Here is a 24,012-nt window from a genome sequence, read left to right on the forward strand (position 1 = left end):
CAAGGGTCTTGTTTAACTGGGCGATGTCCCAGCCGGCATGAAATTTTGTCATGTTTTACCATCATTTTATTTTGGTTTAACCAATAAGAATACAATTTGGTCGGCTAAATCCCAAATTGCCAGCACATCCTCGTTCGTTCAGTATCCAAGTAGATACCCAACAGGATGCACCACGAGAAGGTGAGGATTGGACATTAGGTCAGAAGACCTGCTCAGTTCTCCGCATTCCATTAAAGGCTATGTGGAGGTCTCCTCTCAGTTATACAGCTTTGACTCTTAAGCACCCCTACTTTATGTTTGATACAATAATTTAATTACTACATAAGAAGTACGTTTATCACTTTAGTTTTGGGAGGCAAAACCATTTCAAGCAAAAAAAGTAAATATAAACAAAAGTATTCTTAAGAGTTTTATGTGCCTAATCAGAAACATCACTATACTGCTATGGAATAGATCAGTGTTTCTCAACCTGTGGTCCGCAGGCAGACCTAAATTAATTAAATAAATATATATGTTTTAATCATCCAAACAAAACAAATTAAAATTGAATAAGTAAAAATTATTGAAATCAAATAGAGCCTTTAAAAAACCAACAAATAGCATCAGAATGTTCAAAGGCTGAAGCAATAAAACTATATTGTTTTTCACTTCACCCCTCTTTTATTATTCGTCATTCTGCCTCTAAATTTGTAGCTGCAGAATGACGAATAATAAAAGAGGGGTAAAGTGAAAAACAATATAGTTTTATTGCTTCCGCCTTCCCTTGCTGTTTTATCAGATTTGAAGTGAACATATGTTATCCACATTTCAACCAATGGCTTGTTGTTTATTGATTTTTATTATTGAAAGTTTCCTTCCTTCAACCAAGACTCAGTATATCTTGAGAAGTGCTAAGTGATACTTTCACAAAGTGTGTCGTGAGTTAACCCCAGTATTTATATATTTTTCGGAAACGTTTTTTTAATAATGGAAAAGTGACTTAGAACTAGAACTTTGAAAAGAAGAGCAAATGAAACAGGTAATGCTAACCCTAATTGTAATACACGTGTTGTAACTGCCAGTAAATCTGATACTATTAAAGTAGAAGAAACAAGCAGTTCAAAGAAAAAATACAATAGGAAATATAACAGTTCATATTTGGAATTCGGGTTTACTTGGTGTGGAGATGAAGGTGAACAGAAACCTCAATGTGTTTTGTGTTATGAAGTGTTGTCGAACGAGTGCATGAAACCTGCGAAACTCCGACATTTAGAAACTAAACATTGTAATGTGAAAAATAAGCCAATTGAATTTTTTCAGCGACGCTTAGGGACATTAAATCATGGGAAAGATATAGTTTCGGCCATGGGTTCCATTAAAAGCGAGGCACTGGAAGCATCCTATCGCTTAAATTTACACATAGAGAAAACAGGGAACCTCATTCTATAGGGGAAAATTTACTACTTCCAGCTATAAAAGATGTGGTAAAAACAATGTTTGGCAGCAAGTTAATAAAAGATGTTGATTTTATTTCTCTTTCAAATGACACTGTCGGTCGCAGAATTAATGATATGGTATGTGACGTAGAATCTCAGTTAATCGAAATAGTTGAGAAGAGCCCTTATTATGCATTACAAATAGACGAGACTACTGATGTTACAAATGATGTGCCATTAATATGCTATGTAAGATGCGCATGTTAACAACATTCATGATGATATTCTGTTTTTGTAGAACTTTGTCATCCCCAACACTGGAGAAGAAATATTTCACGCACTCAATAATTACATAATACACAAAAGGATCTAGTGGGAAAAATGTATAGGCTTCTGTTTAGATGGAGCTTGCACTCTTACAGGCAGGCATAGTAGGGTTGTTTCTAAGGTCAAAGAAGTAGCTCCGGATATGAATTGGGTGCATTATTTCATACATAGGGAAGCGTTAGCCTCCAAAGGAATGCCACCAGAATTTAAAACTGTGCTATACAAAGCTGTCAAGCTAGTTAATTTTATTAAAGCTCGACCGTTAAATAACAGGTTATTTTCAGTACTTGGCAATGAAATGGGCAGTGAATATACACAACTTTTGCTTCATTCTGAAATTCGCTGGCTTTCCAGGGGCAAAGTACTAACAAGGTTATTTCAATTGAAGCACAAAGTTTTATTATTTGTAGATGAATGTAATTCTGATTTTGCATCACTCCTTGTTGACGAAGCATGGTTATCAACACTATCCTATCTTTCAGGCATTTTTTTGAAATTAAATGAACTGAATCTCTCTCTTCAGGGAAATTTTTTTTAACTGTTCTTGATGCCTACGACAAAATAAAGGCTTTTGAGAAAAAACTGGTTTTATGGATTAATTATGTAAAAGACAGACAATTTGCACCTTTTCCAACATTTGAATCCTTTTTATTGAAAATAATATTTTTGTTCATTCTGAGTTGGTGGAAAGGGTGACAACCTCAAAAATCTGAAATGGAATTTTGAAACATATTTTCCGAATAACTTTCATAAGACATTTCTGTGAGTTCGCAATCCATTTCAGGCTTGCAGTCATGAGAACGACCTTTCGTTATCGAAAAAAGAACAGTTAATTGAGCTTTCAAGTGACAGTGAGCTTAAAATGCAATTCCATGATCTTGATTTTGCTTCCGAAATGTTGAATCTCGTCTTCAGTGAGAAGTGAATTTCCGGAATTATCTGAAGAAGCATTGAAAATCGCCCTGCAGTTTTCTTCAACATATCTTTGTGAGAAAGGATTTTCATCACTCCTTCAAATAAAAACAAAATACAGAAATCGTTTTAGTGTGTGTGCCGATCTTCGACTGAAGTTGACCAATATTGAGCCAGATATCCAGCAACTCTGCAAGGGCCGAGAAGCTCAACCATCTCATCAGTAAGTAGTAACATACTTATATCATCTTATTTATTTGTTTAATAAAAAATTAAAACTTTGTTCAATGATGATACACTTTCAATCGTTTACTTTCAATTTAATTAATTATGTTGCCATATCTTTCAAAACATGCTTTTAGATTTATTATGTTATAAATGACAGTTTTTCCGAAATGTTGGTAATTCCTACATAGGTTTTTAAAAAAAAATTACAAGAAGTGAAAACGACGTATAGGGAAATAAATTAAAAACACTGTTTATTTTTGAAGTAAAACTTTAATTCCAACATTCTAAAATGTTATTTTTCTTGCTTTTCTGTTCGGAAAATCGTCGATCACATTGTCGAAGTCTGTTTCATCACTCGGTTGCTGTCTTATAGGCAATAAGGCAAGATTTCGTAAACGCCAAAAAAGGTGCCACCAGGGGCGGATCTCCCCCCTCTTGATACTGTTCAGATAATTTCTGAACAATATCAAGAATTTTTAGGAAGATCTTAGGTGCACCACTCCATACATGACAGCAGTATTCCAATGTTGTGCATTGGGATTTGTACAGAGTAAGTAAATGTTTGGCAGAGAAGTAGTGCCTTGACTAGAAAAGGATGCCAAGTTTTTTGGAAGCTGTATCATTGTGTCAGGATGTAGGGGAATCATGGAAAATGATTCCATGTCATGTGTCAAGTGTCATTTAGCAACGTCAGTCTGGTTGATAAATGACACTTCTCTTAAAGTTTCTTCAGCCATTGTCTCATAGAGGATCAATTTTTGCATTGTCTCTCTTCTACAGATATTTCCATGGCCATTGTTCAGCAAAACTAGCATCCGTTATGCCTCATATTTCTGCTAGATCTACAGGAACTCATACTACAGCTGCTTAGCATCCTTTTACATCGAACTGCATACTTACTAAACCTGCTACTCCCAGTCATCTTTCATTCTTGTCATCTCAATTCTGTGGAACAGTCTCATCTCCCTCATGAAGTATTTCCAAAGGACTACAATCTTCAACAATTTAAGAAGAATATCAACAGATTTCTGTATTCCTAACCCTGCCCTTTCACAGCATCTGTTTGCTATAGGCTCTTTGGCCTTTCATGTGTGGGATAAATATAATATACAAGGGTCATCCAGAAAGTAAGTTCCAACGGTCTGTCAGAGAAACAAAAATATACTTACAAAAAAAAAACTTTATTCTGAAATTAAAGTAGATGTAGAAAAATAGTCTTTCACTACTTTTCTACATAATTTCTTCCATTGTTCAGGCACTTATCATAACGGGGCACCAAGAGTTGTATACCTTCGTTGTAGAAGGTTGCCGCCTGTGACGCAAAAAACCACGTATTGACTGCTTCTTTCACCTCGTCGTCGTTGTCTTTAAACCGCCAGCCACCAAGTAAAGATTTCAGATGTTTGAACAGGTGAAAGTCGCTTGGTGCAGTCAGGACTATATGGGGGCACCCAGCGTGCACACAATTTTCGATAATCCAGTTTCTCCAACACAATTTCATGAAGACATGAACGTGAAACTTCTGGAAATTACAGCGAGAGTGACATCATAGTGAATCCCCTATTCTGTCAAATCTTCTCTTCAACTGAATGCACCAAATCATCAGTCACTTAAGATGGTCACCCACTCCATTCATTATCGTGCACACCTGTCCCTTCATTAAAAAGTCTTAACCATCTTTGTACTATTGAATCATTCATTGCATGTAAACTTCAATAATTTGCCAATGAATTTCAGCTGCTTTAATGTTCCTCGCATTCAAGAAACAGATAACTGACCTAATTTCTCAGCAGCGTGCGGTTCGATTTTCTTAGACATTATAAACATGCACCAAGAAGTGTACGCACTGCGAGAATGTCTGACAATGGCATCAACACCTTGCTAAGGAATTAACAAACTCAGCACGTATGCGCACCATTGCGATCGCAGTGCTGCAGTGAAAATATTTAAAAACGGAACTTACTTCTGGATGTATCTCGTATATATATATACACACACACACACACAAGCTGTGTTCAAAAAAAGACCGAAATTTTGCTATGAAGACTTTATTGCTCACTTCACAACATTTTAAGCACTGTCCTCTTCAAAGTAGTCCCCTCTACTGGCGATACACCATTCCCAATGCTTCTTCCATTGTTGGCATGCAGTTCTCTTATCACATTTTCCTGAATCTCCTCTATGGCTTGGAAACGATGTCCTTTCAAAGTGGTTTAAGTTTGGGAAACAGGAAAAAGTCTGCTGGGGATAAGTCTGGAGAATAGGATGGATGCAGCACAGTGGATGTGTGATGTTTTGCTGTATAACTGCAGATGAGGAGCAACGCATGAGCTGATGCATTGTCATGATGCAACTCTTCCTGGCTTCTTCCTGCACACAGAATCCCTCAGATGCGCTAAAACTTCCTGGTATAGTACACTCGCAGATACGAGACCCTTCGACACTTCTGTGCATGTCGAAGGAAGAATCCATTCTGATAATAGGGTAATCAATCCGTAATGTGGGATGAGTGTTTATTATTGCACATTGGAAAATTAACTTCTCTTTTATGATCATTGTAGTTTTTAAAGTGGTAACTATTTTGCTTGTATAACAGTTGGAAAATTTTACGTATAAAGCACGTGATTTCACGTGTTGGTGACCAATTCGTATATCGCCTTATTTCTTTCCTTCAACATGAATTGGCTCTTCTTGCCAGTCTGCCAACGACAGCTCTTGCTTATGTGGTTGGACTATACAACTCTTTGTTTACCGTCTCACTACATGGTACAAATTCATAATGGACAGTGCCTTTCTAATCAAAAAAATACAACTAACATCACTTTGATCTTTGACCGACTCATCTATGCTTTTATTTTGGTCGAGGAGATCCTTTCCCCACCCACTGTGACCATTGCATCTTAGTTTCAACATCATAGCCATAAACCCATGTCTCATCTCCTGTTATGATGTTCTTAAGAAAGTTTTCATTACCATTTGCATTGGCAAGCAGTTAATGACTGATTTCAAGATGGTTCTCTTTCTGATCGTCAGTCGACAAACGGTGCATGAATTTTGCACTGATGCAACACATCTGAAGTTTTTCAGTCAAAATTTGATACCAAGATCCTATGCTGATACCTACTTCTTCAGCATCGTTTAACTACTTCTCGGGCAGTTAAACGATGATTTCCACAATTCACAGCATTAACTCTTTCGACATGGTTGTCATCTGTTGATGTGAAATGTCGTCCACGCCTGGGATCTTCACCAATCGACATTCTGCCCTTTTTAAAATGCTTAAACCACTCATAGCACTGCATTCGGCTCATACAGTCCTCCCCATATGCTTGGTTAAGCTATTGAAATGTCTCTGTAAAATATTTACTAAGTTTGCAGCAAAATTTCACACACACGTTGTTCTTCAAGCTCTTTCATTGTCACTTTGTCACTAATCCAACAAACAGCTTGTGCACATGCTCACTTCAGTGGATGTAACTTGACAACTAATGCTCATAGCAAAATGAGGCAAATGGCAGCTTGTTTTCAAAACCTGCTGCTAAGTGCACTTTCTATGCCGGTTGACATGCTATTTAAAAAGTTTGGTCTTTTTTGAACACCCCTTGTGTGTGTGCGTGTGTAAATTTAAATAAAATAAAAAAAACATTGATTTTATTATTAACAATATTTTATATGAATTAGGGTTAGTGAGTATTAAGCAGTTTAAAAAAAAATTTTTTTTTTTTTTATGGAAAGTGTATGGTTCATGTAGAATGTATGGTTTAAAAAGAAGCATGTTCCCTGGTTCTGCTGCTTGTGAATAAGCTGTACACTTATTTGGTTTTGCGTAAATGTAAAGTAGGATTTTTGAATAGGTAAATTGGTAATTAATATTAAAAAAAGGAAAATTAAATGAACCAGTGCATAAGTTTATTATACAATATGTACAAGAATTATTATAAATTAAAATTTGAGCATACAAATAAAATATTGTCTTCTGCTTTTAGGCAGTAAATTGTTTCTCTGTGGACTTAAAATCATTCTAAAGTCATTTTACACTTATTTGTCATAGGTAACAGCATCCACAAATAAAGCCAATTTATAATAAAAGTGTTCATATTTTAACTTAATAGTATTCTATGATGAAATCAAATTAGTTTTTTTCTGCAATCTTACCAATATATATATATATATATATATATTGTGCAGAATCTTTAAGTGATGAAAAAGATACTACGGTATTTCTACTACTACTTGCATTGCCCTTGCACTTTTCTGTGACCCCAAGTAAACTCTTAAGTCATCTTCATGAATTCAATTTCTTTGCAGTTGTCTTATCTACTTGGTTTTTATCTTTGCAATTACCATCAATTGCACATAACTTCTTGTGAAGTTGTGTCAGATAACCAGTAGCATCTTGTTGCCTTTCAGATAACAAAACATGTAGTCTAGGATCTAAATATAATTCAGATGCTGCAAGTCACCTGACACTAATTTTTCAACTCTGCCCCTCCCCTCAAACATCTAGATGCATTGTGAGTGGTGATACCTTCGAGGATATGCCAAACATTCTGTGTAGATCCAGTAATCCTCCTCCTCCTCCCCCCCCCCACTTCTAGGAAATACATGGTAATGTGTGTTAAGAGGCTTCATGATCAACTTGCACATCACATAATCTTGCTGCTATTTAACACTGCTCCAAGTTGTGCCTGGAGTGAGGCTGTGTAATGATATGCAGGAGCACTGTGGAGGCAACATTATGATTTTGCAAGTGGATGCTCTCTGTGTGGATGACATGTTCAAGTGTCTGTTTTTCTCCCACTACATGTTCCCCTTCTCTTTTTTCTCTCGCCTTTTAAATTTTTAAATATGAAAGTAAGCCTAAATAATTATAGGGTACACCTGCAGTTAAACTAAAATAAAAGAAACCTCCCTCCAAAATCCTCCCTTTTGTGTGTGGACACACACAAAAAAAAACTTTTATATTCACTTTACCAACTTCCATTACATCATCAATAACTTAAATGACATACATCATTGTATTTCAGGCATCCAAACCTGATGTTTTGCCACAGCCTATCTTAACTGTCCAGTTTACATCCTGTATTATTCCTTCCACCATGAACAAGATGTTTGTGCCTTTGTACCTTCTTATATTGCTTGGCAAAAGTATCTTATCTAGAATTTCACCTTTTTGACCTCTTGTGGCTTAAAATTTCTATGCTACATTTTGTTTTATTCCTCTGCTGTCTCTACCGTTCTTCTAATTTTGAAAATCATTCAGATTTTTTTCAAACTTGATTTCATTGTCCAAATTTCTAGGCAGTGAAGTCATCTTTCTTGGTGATATTAATGTCCGCAGCTCTAATTGTCTCCCGTTCTCAAATTTTACTGACCAAGCTAGAATAGAGGTGAGATTTTCACTGTAAGCATTAACCTAAAACAGAACATTCATCTCCTTACCAGAATTCCCAAAGCTGGATCTCTTCTTAACTAGTTTTCCTTCCAGGTACTCTGTTCAACTGACTGCTCCTCTTGTCAGTTTAGATCACAATCTCATCCATGTGTCATCTCTGGTGGAACAACCTTCAGGCATTACAACACTACCAAGTGAGGTGACTTACATAACTTTTACTCCTTGTTTCTATGGCCAGACTACTTTTTAATTTTTCAAATCCAGATACTTCTTGTGATCTTGTTACAGATCACAACTAATCCATGTTGGAATTGGAGCTTTCATTCCTCACTCTGTTCAAAATTCCCAGTCTATCTATCAATCACAAATGGCTTGAAACTAAAACATATCACAGGTTACACAGTTACCTGCAATACTTGCAAAACCATCATTAACAAGGGCCATCTGACTTCAACTAAATGTAGTAAATATACTGCTTGTCCCATTGGCAGTCATGCTTTGTAGTCCCTTGCCAAAGCTGTTTGGTGCACTTTTGTCCATCCATGCTATGTCCTCTTTCTCACTCTAATGGTAGGCATTGTATCATCATATAAAGACAAGGCTGGCATCCTGGCTTCATTCTTCTTTTCCAATGCCTCCATAGATGACCATGGCAAATTATCTCCTTTGTCTAGAGCAGTGCTTTCCAAACTGGGCCATGGCCCCCATGGGGGGCGTTAGTTTTGTTGAGGGGGGGCCATGAAATAATGAAAACAAATTTAAAATGTTTTAAGACTAAGTGTGCCATGTCAAATGCATATGTAAGATGCTAAAAATGTAATAATTGCATTTGATTTTTGCAATATTCGCTGTGTATGTTTTGTATTGAATATAAATACCATGAAATATTTTAATTTTTCCAAGGGGCCCTTTACATCCATAAGTTTGGGAAGCACTGGTCTAGAGTGCTTCCCAAAGAATGAGATGCAATGCTTCCCATGAGCATTGCATCTCATGGCTCCTGTGTGATCTTGAGCCAGAAAGACATCAGATGAATCTTGAAAAACTTGGATACCATGAAGGCAGCCAGTTCTGATGAAATCCCACCTATTGTCCTGAACTAACACCTCTTTTTATCATCTATACATTAAACTGTACTCAGTTTGGCATCACCCTAAAGCATGGAAGCAAGCCCATATACAGACATTTCCCAAAAAAACATGATAAATGTCTACCATCAAGCTATCAGCCTTTTACACTTGTCTCAATTTTGTCTGAGGTAGTGGCGAAGGTCATCACAGTCAGCCTATTTAATACTTGGAGAACTGCCAATTAATTAGTGATCGCCAGTATGGATTTTGCCAATCTAGATCCACGGGAAATTGCCTGGCCTACACCACGCACCTCTGTTCTCATTCCGTGGAAAGGTTTGAAGAAATCTGTGCCATTGTGCTTCTCCAAGGCTCTTAGTAGTCTGGCATTGAGGACTTCTGAGTAAACTACATATGGACTCCCTTCATCCTTGTGTATTAGAAACCAATTTTCTCTCAGATAGATTTCTACATGTAATTGCAGGTGGTGTTCTCTGTTCTAATTTTCCTGTTAATGCAGATGTCACTCATGACGCTGTCATTTTAAACAACCTCTCATTGACTGCAAACCCTATTCATAGTTTTGCTGATGATAGTACTCTCCATTATTATATAATAATATAATATAATAAAATATAACAAGGCTTACAATTCTCAAAAAATCTCAAATTTCAGGATCATCTGTAATAAGTGCCTTGAACACTGCTTTCCACAGTATCCTTGGTTGGGGTGAAAACAACCTAATCAACTTTATTTCAAATTGATTTCATCTTTTGCTTCTTTTCTCATAAAAAAGGCCTCAGATCTCCACCTTTTGATAATGCTCAGTTCAACAGTCAAAACCAAATCTCTCTTCTCACGCTGACTCTTACTCCAAACCTTCCTTGATTTAATCCCATCACTTTGATAGCATCTCATGATCATCTTCAAAAAAAAAAAAAAAAAAGCTTTGCATCCTTTTCTGTTCAAGATGGTACTTCTCTTCTGACTAGCTACTTACTCTGTATAAATCCAAAATCTGGCCAACCATGAAATACTGTTCTCATGTTTGGCATGGTGCACCTAAGCCCTCCCGAAAAAGTTTTGATGCTGTTTAGAAAAAGACAGTTTGATTGGTTAATGACTCTTATGGACTCTGCTCTAAAAACTACTAAAAAATTCTACTTCTAAGCCTCAACAACTGGAAAAAACTAATAAACCTGTTGTCTGCCATGCTCAATCCAGAAGCTATTAGTACATTCAGTTATGGCCATAATTACACTGTCTCACCTAAAAAAATACCTCGTGAAGACATAATTCGAACTGAAAGAAGTAAAGAAAGAATGATCCCAACAGTATGGCATCATTAAAATCCTGTACAACAGCAGAACCAGTTAGCTGTGATAATTCTGCTTTCTCCACTGAACTTGAGTGACATTCAAAACAGCTTCTTAGCCAGTGGCTACATTCCCCGTCAAATCCAAATAATATTACAACTTCAAAACCACTCTCTTCCTCTTCCCCACCTCCTCTAGAACAGAGACCATGCCAAATTATTGCCATCCCATATATCTGAGATACATCTGAAACACTTACAAAAATTCTATATATATAAAAAAAAAAATACAACCTTTTAACCATTTATGGACCGTATACAAAATTGGCACCCCTCCAATTTTGTAAAACCATTCCTCCACAGACCAGCCACAGTCTCTAGACTTTCCACTGTCTACCAGGTTCCATGCAGTTGTAAGCTCTCCTGTTATCCACAGACAGGTGGGACAGCCAACATCAGAATTGCTGAACACAAAGACTACATCTGGTTCCAGCACTACAATCACTTAGGACTTGCTGACCATGCCTTGAACACATGCCACAATATACTGTAGGGGAAAGGCCCCCTTACCTCACGTAAGCAAATTCAAATATGAAAGACTTCCTGTAATCTGCCCTAACAACCTCAGTAAATATGATTGTATAAAACTGTCTCAAATCTGGGAAGCACTTATCCTGAGAACAACACCCATCCCAGTTCATTAGGATGCAATGTGTTAGTATTTTAGATTTACCTTTGTTGTTTCTGATGCAGTCTTATTTATCCTATGTAGTGATGCAGTCTTATTTGTCCTATGTAGTGATGTTAGATAGAATAAAAATCTATGATTTTTATTCTATCTAACAATCTCCTCTTACCTATGTTCTTCTATTATCTACGCACGAGATATCACCAAAAATTTTACTAATATCTAAGTTATTTCTCCCCTTAGTACCCCTAATATTTGTATTTATACTGCACCTTTTGGGATATTTAGTTTGAGATATTATATACAAAAACAAGGAGAAAGAACTCAAATATGTCTGAAAGTGTAACTATGTTGCAGTCATGACACTTTATCTCGTTTCTTAACATTAATTTCCCACGTGATTAGGTTCGTATTTTTCAAGTGGTGCATTGGACAGCAATTTCAGACAACTCTTTTATCATTGAATAAAGGTTTATTAAATTACTTAACATGGTACAATACAATTTTTTTATGATTACTCAAATTAATGCAAAACTAAATACCTACAAACTAACATTAGCTTATTACAAGTAATTAGGCTATGATCCTATAATGAGTATTACGATCATGCCACCATAACAATTAAACACATAAATTCACTTGACATGGACACATAAGATTAATTCGCACTATTCAACTATTCAAACTTAAGTAGATTAACTAAACCATTTACTGCACTAACATGTAACTAGTATTACGATCATGCCGCCATACACATTCAACACATAAATTCATTTGACATGGACAAATAAGATTAAGTCACGCTATTTAACTATTCAAACTTAAGTATATTAACTAAACCTTTTTCTGCACTAACAACTATGACATTTTAACTTTCCTATACATTACAATAGACATGCAAAATTCTCAGGACACTTAATTATTCATATAACATTAACACTAGCTAGCTTACTTTTAATATATTCTGTCAGATACTAAAGTCCTAGTATAAATTTTCCTTGGTCACTTCAACAGTTCCGTATTAGAATAATGATACTTATCACAGACAAATTTTAGTTAACATTACATATATTTTACAGTACCTTTCTTTCTTGGGTTTTTCATATGGGCCTTTACCTTCTTCTGATTGAACTATCTTGGTGTAACGTCTCCGATAATCTGCTACTCCTACGTTCCTTTTTTGGAATTGAACTATGCTTAGCCACACTCTGAATCATCTATGTATCGGCTGTGCAACTCGCCACGTGGATATCGATTTCTTTACAGCTCTCCGTTCTTCGTAGTTGTCACTGAAGTTGGAACACAAAGAATATGCTTTCTTTTCCTCGGCTATATGGCATTCTTCGCTTCTCACATAGGATATACGGAACCGAAATTCCGCTCACTTTCGTTTCCATGTTATGACGCCGGAGATATAACCCCTATTTCGCCATTCAGGAAATCACCGTGAAATCCCTACGAAAGAGCTCACGAAGGGCTCCCTTGGAACAGAATCAAAACCAAAAAAAAGCCTTGTGTGGTGGGGGGGGGGGGTTCCAACCCTTTTATACCTGTTCTCCTAATGGCACTTTTTCTAACTTCTTTTCTCCGCCCCCTTCTTGTTTTTACTTCACCGATCAATTAGGGTGGCGTTTTTCTGCCAAACGTCCTTTGATCGGCGAGCCCATAATGATGTCTCAATCCAGGAATCGGCCCTGAACAATAGTCTGTTGTTTTCCTTTGCTAGCCTCTAATTTAATCCCCTTTCCAAAAATTTTCTATGAACTTACTTAATAACTTAATCTCTAGCCTCTCACATACCATCTTTTATGACTAATCCTTTTCTGTCTTATTTATTTAACTTTTCTCATTTAAATCATATCACAATATTAATATTTTCTTTCTTTTATTTAGTTTAACAAAAACCTTTAATTTTTTTATATATTTTATTGGATGCAAGAATCTTTCTTTTTCTTTTAATTAATTCAACTATTATCTTTTATGCAGGGTTCTAATTTATTTTATTTATTCTTCATGTTACACCATGATAGCAGTGAATTTTACATTCTTAAGATATCAGGGTGTAACAGTGTGCCCATATTAATTTCTTTCTTTGTTCCTCGAAGATGGCAATTTGATTGTGCTAAAATATTGGAAGTATTAAGTTTTTTAATTAATATATAATACATCATTATGGATGACTAATGTATAAGCCTCCACCAGAATATTTAAAATGGTTTTTACTGTAAGTTATAACATGTGCACAGTATATTTAATTGAAGAAGCATTGTCATTTCACCAAATTCATTACCATCACTTAATTCGTTAACATCGATGCTTTCACCATATTTCTTGTATTGTCAGTTATAATTGAATAAATTTGATTAACACTTAAATTTATTTAACAATCATATAACTGTTTCCTTGATCTTATCTACTGTATAAGCAGAAGAAAACTCTGCAGCAGTTAGTCTCCATTGATGACCTGGATGTTAATGCCAGATTTATCAAGGTGCAATGTGATGTCTATTTTCAACCAAAAAAAAAAAAAAAAAATCTACCTTGGAGTTCTCTGTTAAGCTTGAAATATTCTTCAGTAGCTGTTTCATCCAAAACATTATTAAATGTCTTTGAATCCATTTTATTCTGATTGTTGGATGAACAAGATCTAATTTTCATTTTTTTTTTCCCTTCTGACCAGAACCATTAACAACAAAGTATGAACACACTTCATTTGTTTTGTGATAGCCTGTTTTCATATCACTATAAAAATGAAAAAAAATTGCAGAAGAAAGTCCAGTGAAATTATCAAAGTCCTTCATTCAATATGGCATTTGTGGAATGGTAAATTTATTCTTTTTTCTACTATTTAAATAAAGCTAAGTCAGATCATTTAATACCATCCATTTTAAAAGGAGACTAATAAGTTTTGACTTGATCTGATGGAAAGAGGCATTACACTCCACTCTTTGATGGCTTGAAATAGAACCCCCCACACACACACACACAAGAATCATTAAGTCACCAATTCTCACACTGTTGTAAGGACTATTCTACTCAATTATCATGTTTTCTCATGTTATAATTATGGGCTTATTTCTCTATTTCAGTTTAAACTGATATTTATCAATTTAAATTTGAATGCAATCTGTTTCCAACCCAAATTTTGATGTATATTTTTATTTATTTTCTGATAAGTTCCAAAAGTATCCATTTGAATTTGATTCAGTTTCCCATCTCTGGTTTACATATTAATGATGTGAGGAGGAATATTCAGTTGTTTGCCAATGATGCTAAATTGGAGAGAGAGAAATAGTTAATAAAGGTGATATTAATCCTGCAATATAATCGAAATAGAATGGTAAGTTGAGCAAAGGCTGCCAAGTCTACATCAAAATGCAAAGCTATGCACTTTGGAATGAAAAATTAATTTATTAATTTACCAGTGCTGTGTATAACAGCTGGTAGTTTTTCATCCCTCTGTATAAGTCTTTAATGGGACTATATTTAAACTTATGCACAGATTGGTCATTTAGGTTTCTTGAGGATGCAGAGGTGATGTAGAAGATTCAGGAGTGTGTGACAGAAATATCATTGGTTTGTGAAGTGTTTCCTACGAGATAAGAAACACTAAACAAACTAATTGCATTTTACCAATCCGTTAGGCTGAAGGTTTGTGAGTTACAAAGTTTAGCTTTTATAGCAGAAAAGAAAGGATAAATTACTAAAGAGATTTTATAGAGAATGGCTAAAGAGAAAGTTTCCAACACCTGACTAAAATTCCCAGGGTGCAGCTCCTGAAAGTTGTGTAAAAGTGTAGTTAAGGGCTATAAAGATTAGATTTTTGCTTTGAGAGTGATAAATGAGTAGAATGGTTTGCCAGAGGCACTCACATACTTGATAATTTCTTACCAGGTATGTGAGTGCTTTGTCAGTGAATGACTTTCGAGCAGCACTGTGTCAGTAATGAGAGCTGTTAGACATTCATGGAAATGCCTGTGTAATAATGGTGATGTGGATGTGTTCTTTTAAATTATAAATGCCAAGAAATTATATTCTTGGTTGAATCCTTTACCCAAGTGTAAGCAAGCAAAGTTTGCGCCTGAACTATTTTTAGGATGGGGCAACTCATATAAAGAAGATAATGACTTCACATTACTAGCCTTAGTATCTCATAATGCAAACCTGTTTTGACCTTTATTGAGATCTCATGTGATGTTGAAGTCATTAGTTTCTTTATTCGAATTGCCCTAGTCCTGAAAATAGTTCAGGTGCAAACTTTGTTTGCTTACACTTGGATAAAGGATTAAACCAAGAATATAATTTCTTGGCATCTTTAATTTATAGTATAACCAAATGTAAAACTTTAAATGGATATCCTTGTTTTGGATTAACTGTTCTTTTTATACTCTCGCTGATGGTGCCCTTTTAACAAGTGACAAAATATTCTTCTTTATCAATGACTTTTCCAACAGAAACTCCATTTCTTTCTACTCTTCCAAATTCTTCCATCATGAACATCGTACCATTTTTTTAAAACTTTTGTCTCTTCTCTTATCTGGTCTCTCTACCTTTACTTGATCTTTCTCTTGGTAATTTCCCCTCAAATTTATTTCATACCTTGGTATTTTTTCTAAATCCATTCTCATTAGATATCCAGACCACTTCAAGTGAGAGTTCATAAACATTTCTTCAACACTTTTTAATCCTAAACTATTCCTAATGTCCACATTTCTTATTTTGTCTTTCTTTGTTTTTGCTAATATTGTCCTCATTTTCATCATTTGAATTTAGAATTTGGAAACCTTCATTCTATTGCTCGTAATATATTCATGTCTCGTTTGTTAGTCTCCATGTTTCTGCTGCATAAGTCAAAATGGGCAAAAAATAACTTACCAAAGTTTGCCCTTCAGTGGGCCTAAAACTCTCCCAAAGTAGACTTCTTACACTGTTTAAAAAATTAAATAAATAAATAAAAAATGCCCCAGTGAAATCCTCATTATCTCTAGGTCTAAACTTTCATCACTAGAAAGTATACTTCCCAAATGTTTGAAGTTCTCACTACTCTTCATATCTTGCCAATTTAATCTAACAGTACTACTGTTTACATTCCCACTACAATTTAAAACCATGCTCCCACTCTTTCTTCCTGCTATTAATTGTAACTTATTGTTCTGTGTCACACTGTTCCATTTATCCAGTTTCTTCTGTAGTTTTTCCTGAATGTGACCAAATCACCACATTTATCTGCAGATACAATGTTTCTCCTTCCTGGTGATTAACCATATCTAAGATACTATTCGTCATCACCACAATTGACCAGCAATGCAGATAAGGCACTTCCTTGTCACAGTCCATTTTTAACTGCTCTGAATTACTAAAGTATTAGAGGCAATAAAACTTTTTACACATAATCTCCTTAAAAATGTTAATTCATTAAAAATTATACCTAAATAGCTGATATGTTTTATTCATTCTTTGGGTTATCCATTGAGAATCCTGTTTGTTTGTTTGTTTTTTCCAATGTTCTGTTTTCATACTTGTGTCTTTTTGTTGCTGATTTTCATGCCAGTAGATAACATGAACTCTTGGCTTGTATCTGATTTTACATCAAACCATCCTTTAAACTTCCCAATTCTGATTGCTGACTTACAATGTACATATAGATCTATTACTCCTATATACTGTCCCATTGATCTGTAATTCTAGTGTTTTGAACCAGATTTTCTCTCATCATTTTGCTGTCCTGTATGTTTTCTAGATGTACATAACTTGAATCTGGATCCTTGAAATACTAATCAAAAGAGATGCAAAGGTGACTGAGTCTTTTGAAGATTATCCTTTCAAGGATAATAAATAGTAAAGCATATTAGAATGATGACAGTGACTTAAAGAGATATTCAGCTTTTAGATTGATACGTTATTCAGGAGCCTTTTTGCAATTATACTACACAAGAAAATTTGTTTTAATTGTTTACCCCAGCCAAAGCAAAGTTTGCACATGAATTGTCTTCATGACTAACTACTTGTGTAGAGAGCAGCTGATTTCATGTCATTTGCCTCAGTATCTGATAATACACAAGGCATTACCTTTTGGATACTTTTTTTATTATTATTATTTTTATTTTTATTGACTCCCACCACTACCACCACCACATGTGAGATCACAAAATTTATAACACAACAGCAACATGTTTGGGTAAGTGATTAATGAGAAAGAAGTAATCTATAGCCAAATTTCTTGAAAAACTTGGGATTGTCCTCATTGGGGAAAGGCTGTTTCAAAGAGCAGAAGTAGATGGAATGAAGAAAGATGATGAAACATTGGCTGAATATGTTTGGAGCTGGACTGCGTACACATGTTGGCCAGCGACTGCTCTAGTTCTTACATGATTAGAGGAAAGCAGACCAATTCAGTGAAGCACCACTCATGAAACTACCTGACAGAAATGGAGGTGGGACATAATGCAAAAACTTGAGTTTGTGTGTGAGAAAGAAAGGGGTCATCTATTACGATATTGCCCTCTTTTATATACAGTCAAGAGTACCCCAATATCAGATTTAAAATTAAATCTCAGATATGACAATGTTTTGAATGAATAAAGAATGCTTATTGATGTACTGTGTTTGACAGAATAAGCTGGATATGAAAGTTAGTCCAAGAAGGGAAAATTGATATGATCAGTTACGACTTTATTGTGTTTGAAGTTGTACTCAGATAATCAGGCTAACTTCAACTTTTTTTTTCTAGAATAAGTCCTTTCATATTAATATAAAAAGTTTATTACATTCAATAATAAACTTGTTTTACAGGAGAATAATTTTTTTTTTTAATTTTTCCCTCTTTAGATACATTAGCACCACCGACATCGACTGCCTTGAAACGGTGAAAAATAACATCTGTAGTTCTAAAACAGTTCATTGACCTTTACAGGGGGAAAAGCCTTCAGCTAGCTAAGAGGTGACAAGTACCTGATAAGACATTTGGTGATGCAGAGTTACCTCTCGGAGACAAGTTGTATAAGTTACTGTTACCTTGCCCATTGGAAAGGGTAGGGTTTCTTGGATTTCCTTTCTTGCGGTTTTATGGTTCATTGTTGGGACTGGTTGCTCAGTTTTGCCAAATCTCTACCAATTTTATTTCCTTATGTTGCACTGTAGGTTAACTGTATTGGTAATGTAACACACATACACCTATATTTTTACAGAACAAATTTGCATTTCACTTCTTTCAACTTACCACATAATGTAAGCTGCCATTCCTCTAAATCTGGTTTAGAAGATTGCTCTGTAATATGATTAAATATGCAAACAGAAATCAATATCTCAATAGTAAATATGGAAAAAATAAGCAACTGTTTTAATTATTGACTTCTGATTTGTTTTACATCATCCTCGTGATCAAGCAGAATTGGAAAAAGTGTGACTTCGAAATTAAATTCAAAGAGTTATCTCAAAGTAGTTTTAAGTATGGTTAGGATATTTGTAGTAGAACTATTACTTATTTGCCTTACTTTTTTTTTATTAATCACACTGTAAAGAGAATAAATATATGAACATTAATATATTTTCATAGCATAGTTGTAGCTTATTATTTTGCCTTCTTTACTTGATTCTTTTGAATTGTTTTGTTTTGACTTATTCTCCACCGTTTTCCATAATAACATTTATTATGTCAAAATTAAAAAATAACAAAATTTTCATATTAGCATTGTTACTCGTAAGAAGCATATTCTGTAGTTATAGAACTTATTCTTCGACATGCATAATTACTGTAATAATGGAAAACAGTGATGTCTTTTATATATACATATATATATATACACACACACACACACACACACAAACACATACATATTTATTTATTTAATTTGAATATTCTTTTTGCTGCTGTGATGAAGTATGCTTAGTAATCACAGAGCTTGTGAAACACCTGATAAACATGGATATATACTCATAAGTAAAATTTTTGCACCCAAGATGGGAACTTGACTAAAATTATCTGTAATTTGTTTATTGTGTTTATGTAGAAACAAATCTTGTACTCTGTGCAATTTTTTTTTTAATGGCAAAAATGATAAATATTGTATATCATCAATACTGCACAGAGAAAATAGTTATGTAAAAAATTACGTTCTACAAATCAAAAATATGAAGCCAGATTTTTTTAGTCTTTTTCTCATATTAATTTCTTATCTGTAGGGTTTATTACATTTTGATTGCTACAACATCTGTACTTTTGATACTAATTTTTTTAATTAAAATAATACCATGCTTAACTTAATTGTTTTTTAATATTTCATTTGTTTGTATTGTGGGTATTTGCAATATGGCTTTCAGTATCTTTTGAAATTTTTTCGTTCACTCTAATTATTCTTAATATCCAAACTATTCTTAAAATTTAAATGACAAAATCAAATGTTCTGCAGTATACACTTTTGCAAACTTTTAAGCATTATTATCAACTTCAGAGTAAGAATTATTAAACTCGTCTCATATCATAACATTTTTTTAAAAAAAAAAGTTATATATTTGAGGATATGAATTTCTTTATAATTAGTAATCCTGAAACAGTTCATACCAAAAATGTGAATCTGCAGAATAGGTTAAGGTGATAAAAAAATTTCCGAAACTTTATTTGTTACTTTCCATTTGAAAAATTATGGGTTGAACAATAACTAAAATTGCATATCAAAGTACAGCATAAAAATCGGTCTGTTTAAAGATGGCTTTTACGCTATAAGCTTCCAGTTGAAAACTTGCAGAAGTGTTTTTCTCTGTGTAATATTTGATATATATAGCTGTTTACATTTTTTTTGTGTGTCAAAGAAAATATGATAACTCTAAGCAATGTATAAATTAAATTGATAAGAAAAAACTATTCTTGAATTTATAAATTCTTCAAACAAGTTTTAGTCTAGTCTGAATTGTTATGAATTTTAAAACAGCTGTTCAACAGCTTTTTAGTTGATGTTTCATACTCTGAAAATTGCAGTTTTTTGCAGAAGCAGTTGGTAGATAATGTTGGTGAATGTAAGTTTTGTATATCTCTAGCATAAAATGTCAGTTTTATTTCCTTTTTATCATCTCATGTATAAAGACATTTCATTACCCCATCCCCTAATAAAAGAGAAATCGTATTGGATAGAGAACTTTGTTATTCATCTTTTTATCTGAAGAACTGCACCACCACACATACACACTCCTAAGTTATATTTATTTTTTGGTAATGTACAAGTACCACAAAATGAAATTCTGTCAAGGAATCATTGCAAGTAGTAGAATTGTCCCATCTGTCTGATAAAAGGTTATGAAAATATTTTCAGAAAAGTTGATATAGAAATAGGATCATTTCCAGGGAACTGTACATGGCTCCACATTTAGCTATACTCTACCTGACCAGAAGGAATCAGTGTAGTTGTATGGAGGAGACACTGTTTGGAACTGCATTATGGTGAGACTGGATGCTCTCTATTTGGAAAACTTCTTCACGTCTGTTACTTTACGCTGTGTGCTTGTGCTGTCTGTCACTTTTTTCTCCAGCAGCTGATTGAAAAAGTCCCCCCCCCCCCCCCCATTGTACTTAAAAAGCCATGCTCGAGATGTGAAAACTCATTACACATCTCTATTCATTATATTCTGGGCATTTCTAAAAATAATGGATAAGGTTAAAAGCCAACTTTATCACCAATTTTGGCTCACTAGTATGGATTCTGCACCTCTGAATCCTGCAGATTTAGCCTATGTTGCTCATCTCTAAATGTGACTTGGGAATGATTTGGAGAAACTACTCAGCAAACTATTGCATGTCTCTCACTGTATAATTAGCCACTTTTCTCTTTGTATCATGGTGGAAAGCTTCCTCTCTTTGGATTTTTCCACAAATTTGAATGATATAACACTACTTTAGTTTTGAGCAGGATAAAATTGGATTTCATATTGAAAAGAAGAGTGTAAGAAAGTTTTAAAACTAATCAAAGGTTGAGCAGCTTTCAGGGGTGAACTTTAGACTGAAATACACAAATATTGTAGAAAAAATGAAAGAGTTTGAAAACAAAACGTAGGAGATTCAGTGACAAATCCTGGAAAAAGCATTGATTAATTCAGCCAGAGAGGCATGTGGTGAAGGGTTGTAAGGATAGAAAAATCAGAACTGCATGGTGGACTCAGGGAGCTAAAGAAGCAGTGAAGTAAAAGAAGAAAGCATATCAAAAGTTCCTGGCAAGTAAGTCAGCTTGTGCTCTTAGAGAATACAGAGAAAAATGTAAGAAAGCAAAGCACTGTGTAAAACTAGCTAAACAAAAGTCATAGGAAGACTTTGATAAGAACATAGAAAATAAATATCAGGAAGGTGACAAAATATTGTAGAGTATTAAAAAAACTTAGAAATGGAGGAAAGAGTACTGTAAAAGGAATCAGATGATAAAGAAGATGTGAAAACTGAAGATAAAGATATTCTAGATTGCTGGAGTAATTACTTTGAAAGACTACTAAATGAAACGGGCAGTATTGGCATGAGGTAGAAAATTCCCAACAGGAATGCAGTCAGGAATACATATCCATACTTGAACTAGAAAAAGTAATCCTGAAATGTGGAAGGCAGCTAGAGTAGATGAAATTTAGTCAGAAATGCTCAAATATGGAGGTATGAAAGTTTTGCAGTTGCTGCATTGCATAATTCTGAAGGCCTGGTCAAAGGGTCGAATTACAGATGATGGGAGCAGGACTGCCATAGTGCCCATGTATAAAAAGGGAAATAAAACTGAATGCACGAATTAGAAGTATCTTCGTACTGAATGTTCCTGGTAAACTTATGCAAGTATACTTGAGAATTGCGGAAGAAGCTGGATTCAGGCCCATTAGAGGTCTGGATCAGATTTTCATTTTAAGACTTCGGAAATCTTGGAAATAATATTTGTATGGGGTTTTCCCCACCCTCCTGATTAAGTATATATTCAGGGTGGCCATAAAATAACTTTCTCTCTTTGGAGGCATCTGTAACTAAAACCAATAAACGGAATGAGACAAAATTTTATATTGAGACTTTTGAAGGCATGGGGAGATGATTTCTTCTGCGAAAAAAAGATTTAGTACCAAAAATCACCGATAGAGGAAATTTTGACACTGGTGGAGCCGAAAACCGGATAATTGCATTAAAGGCAGATAAAATGGAATAACATTTCGACGATGTAAGCGACAGTCGCATCACTCATTCCAGCTGGATATGTGTGGCACAGTACAATGATAAGAATAAACTAAAACAACTTGCAAGAGAGAAATTAATGTAGTGATTGAACTCGCATGAAATGTTTTATTCATCAGAATGAACCACATACACAATTTTCAATGTGCTGACCTTGTGTACAACAAATTGTATCCGGTGTGCCTCTTGCTCTACAGGAGTCGGATTGGATGTTCATAACAGCCCGTTTTATGTTCTCTTTCAAGACATGCAAGTTGGGAATGCCACCAACATACACAACGGATTTCAAAAGCTCCACAGCAAAAGTTACATGGAATATAATTACATTTTGGCTCCGCCAGCACCAAAATTTCCCCTATCGGCGACTTTGGGCACTAATTTTTTTTTTTTTTTCGCGGAAATCATCTCCCCATGCCTTCAAAAGTCTCGATATAAAATTTGGTCTCATTCTGTTTATTGGTTTTAAGTACAGATTCCTCCAAAGAGGGAAAGTTGTTTTATGGCCACCCTGTATATATATATATATATATATTTATATATTTTTTTTTTTTACGACTAGATCCATAAGTGTGTTCACTTACTTGGATAAAGCGTTAAACCAAGTATATAATTTCTTGGCGTCTTTAATTTATAGTATAACCAAGCGGAAAAACTTCCAACAACTATCTCTAATCCAGAGCATTTTAATAATAAGGTGTGGCACCTTTTGGCAAATTGTATATGTCTCATCAGTGGGAGCCAGACCCAGTGGTGATATTGAGGTTAAAGTAATGCAGTAGTCATGATTTCATCATATCCTGTACACCCCTTAAGGATACATGTCAGGAATTTGATGATGATGATGATGAGAAGGAAGATTTAACAATTAGTAAGGCCAGTACAGTTCTTAGTGATTCTCAGAAGGTTGAACAGATTCAAAATAACAAATTAGATAAATTAAATTAGACAAATAGTGAAACACCTAATCGGCAAAACTGTGAAAAGTCCACTGTGAATGTAGCTCAGACTAAGAGTAAAACAGTTTCCTGTTCTGAGCCACGGAAAACCCTCTACTTCTAAAGGTTCCTCACGTCATTGATGTGAATCAAACTCAGATCTTTCTGACCAGAGGGCTTTATCTATACTAACTGAGCTATACAGGCTCTTATCTTGTAATGTAAGAAAGATTTGTGTTTAAGTATTGTTGATCTGGAAAAAGTATATGACAAGCTACCAAGAACAAAACTTCAAAATGCTACAGTTATATGGTGCAAAGGGGACATCATATCGAGTAATATATAGTCTATTTAAGCTGTAAATCGCAGGCTTGGAGGTACAGGATGATGGTTTTGAGGTAAAATCAGGTTTGCGACAAGGGTGTGCAATTAAAAAGTTCCATTTTCATCTAGAACAGTTCTAGATTATATAATTTTTTTTTAATTGAAATAGAAAAAAATTAAGCAGACCCTATCTATTCGGTCCAAAGAGAAACCGAACTTTT

General features: G+C 34.6%; 1 protein-coding gene across 2 annotated transcripts in view; it reads left to right on the forward strand.

Annotated features, from left to right (window-relative positions):
* The window catches only part of tral (LSM14 family protein trailer hitch), a 210,000-nt gene extending 189,519 nt beyond the window's left edge, over nucleotides 1-20,481 (forward strand). The window contains exon 8 of one of the 2 annotated variants that reach the window (XM_090398355.1): nucleotides 18,179-20,481. In XM_090398355.1, coding sequence (XP_090254481.1) covers nucleotides 18,179-18,219 — 41 coding nt within the window. In that variant the 3' untranslated portion in view covers nucleotides 18,220-20,481. Of the gene's footprint in view, nucleotides 1-3,662; nucleotides 6,609-18,178 lie in introns of those variants that run through there. The other variant, XM_090398356.1, reaches the window with a different exon arrangement.
* Nucleotides 20,482-24,012: the final 3,531 nt, after the last annotated feature.

This window comes from Typopeltis vanoorti, chromosome 9, assembly GCF_054136105.1.
Source record: "Typopeltis vanoorti isolate ZY-2024b chromosome 9, IOZ_Tvanoo_1.0, whole genome shotgun sequence".
Classification (NCBI taxonomy): domain Eukaryota; kingdom Metazoa; phylum Arthropoda; class Arachnida; order Uropygi; family Thelyphonidae; genus Typopeltis; species Typopeltis vanoorti.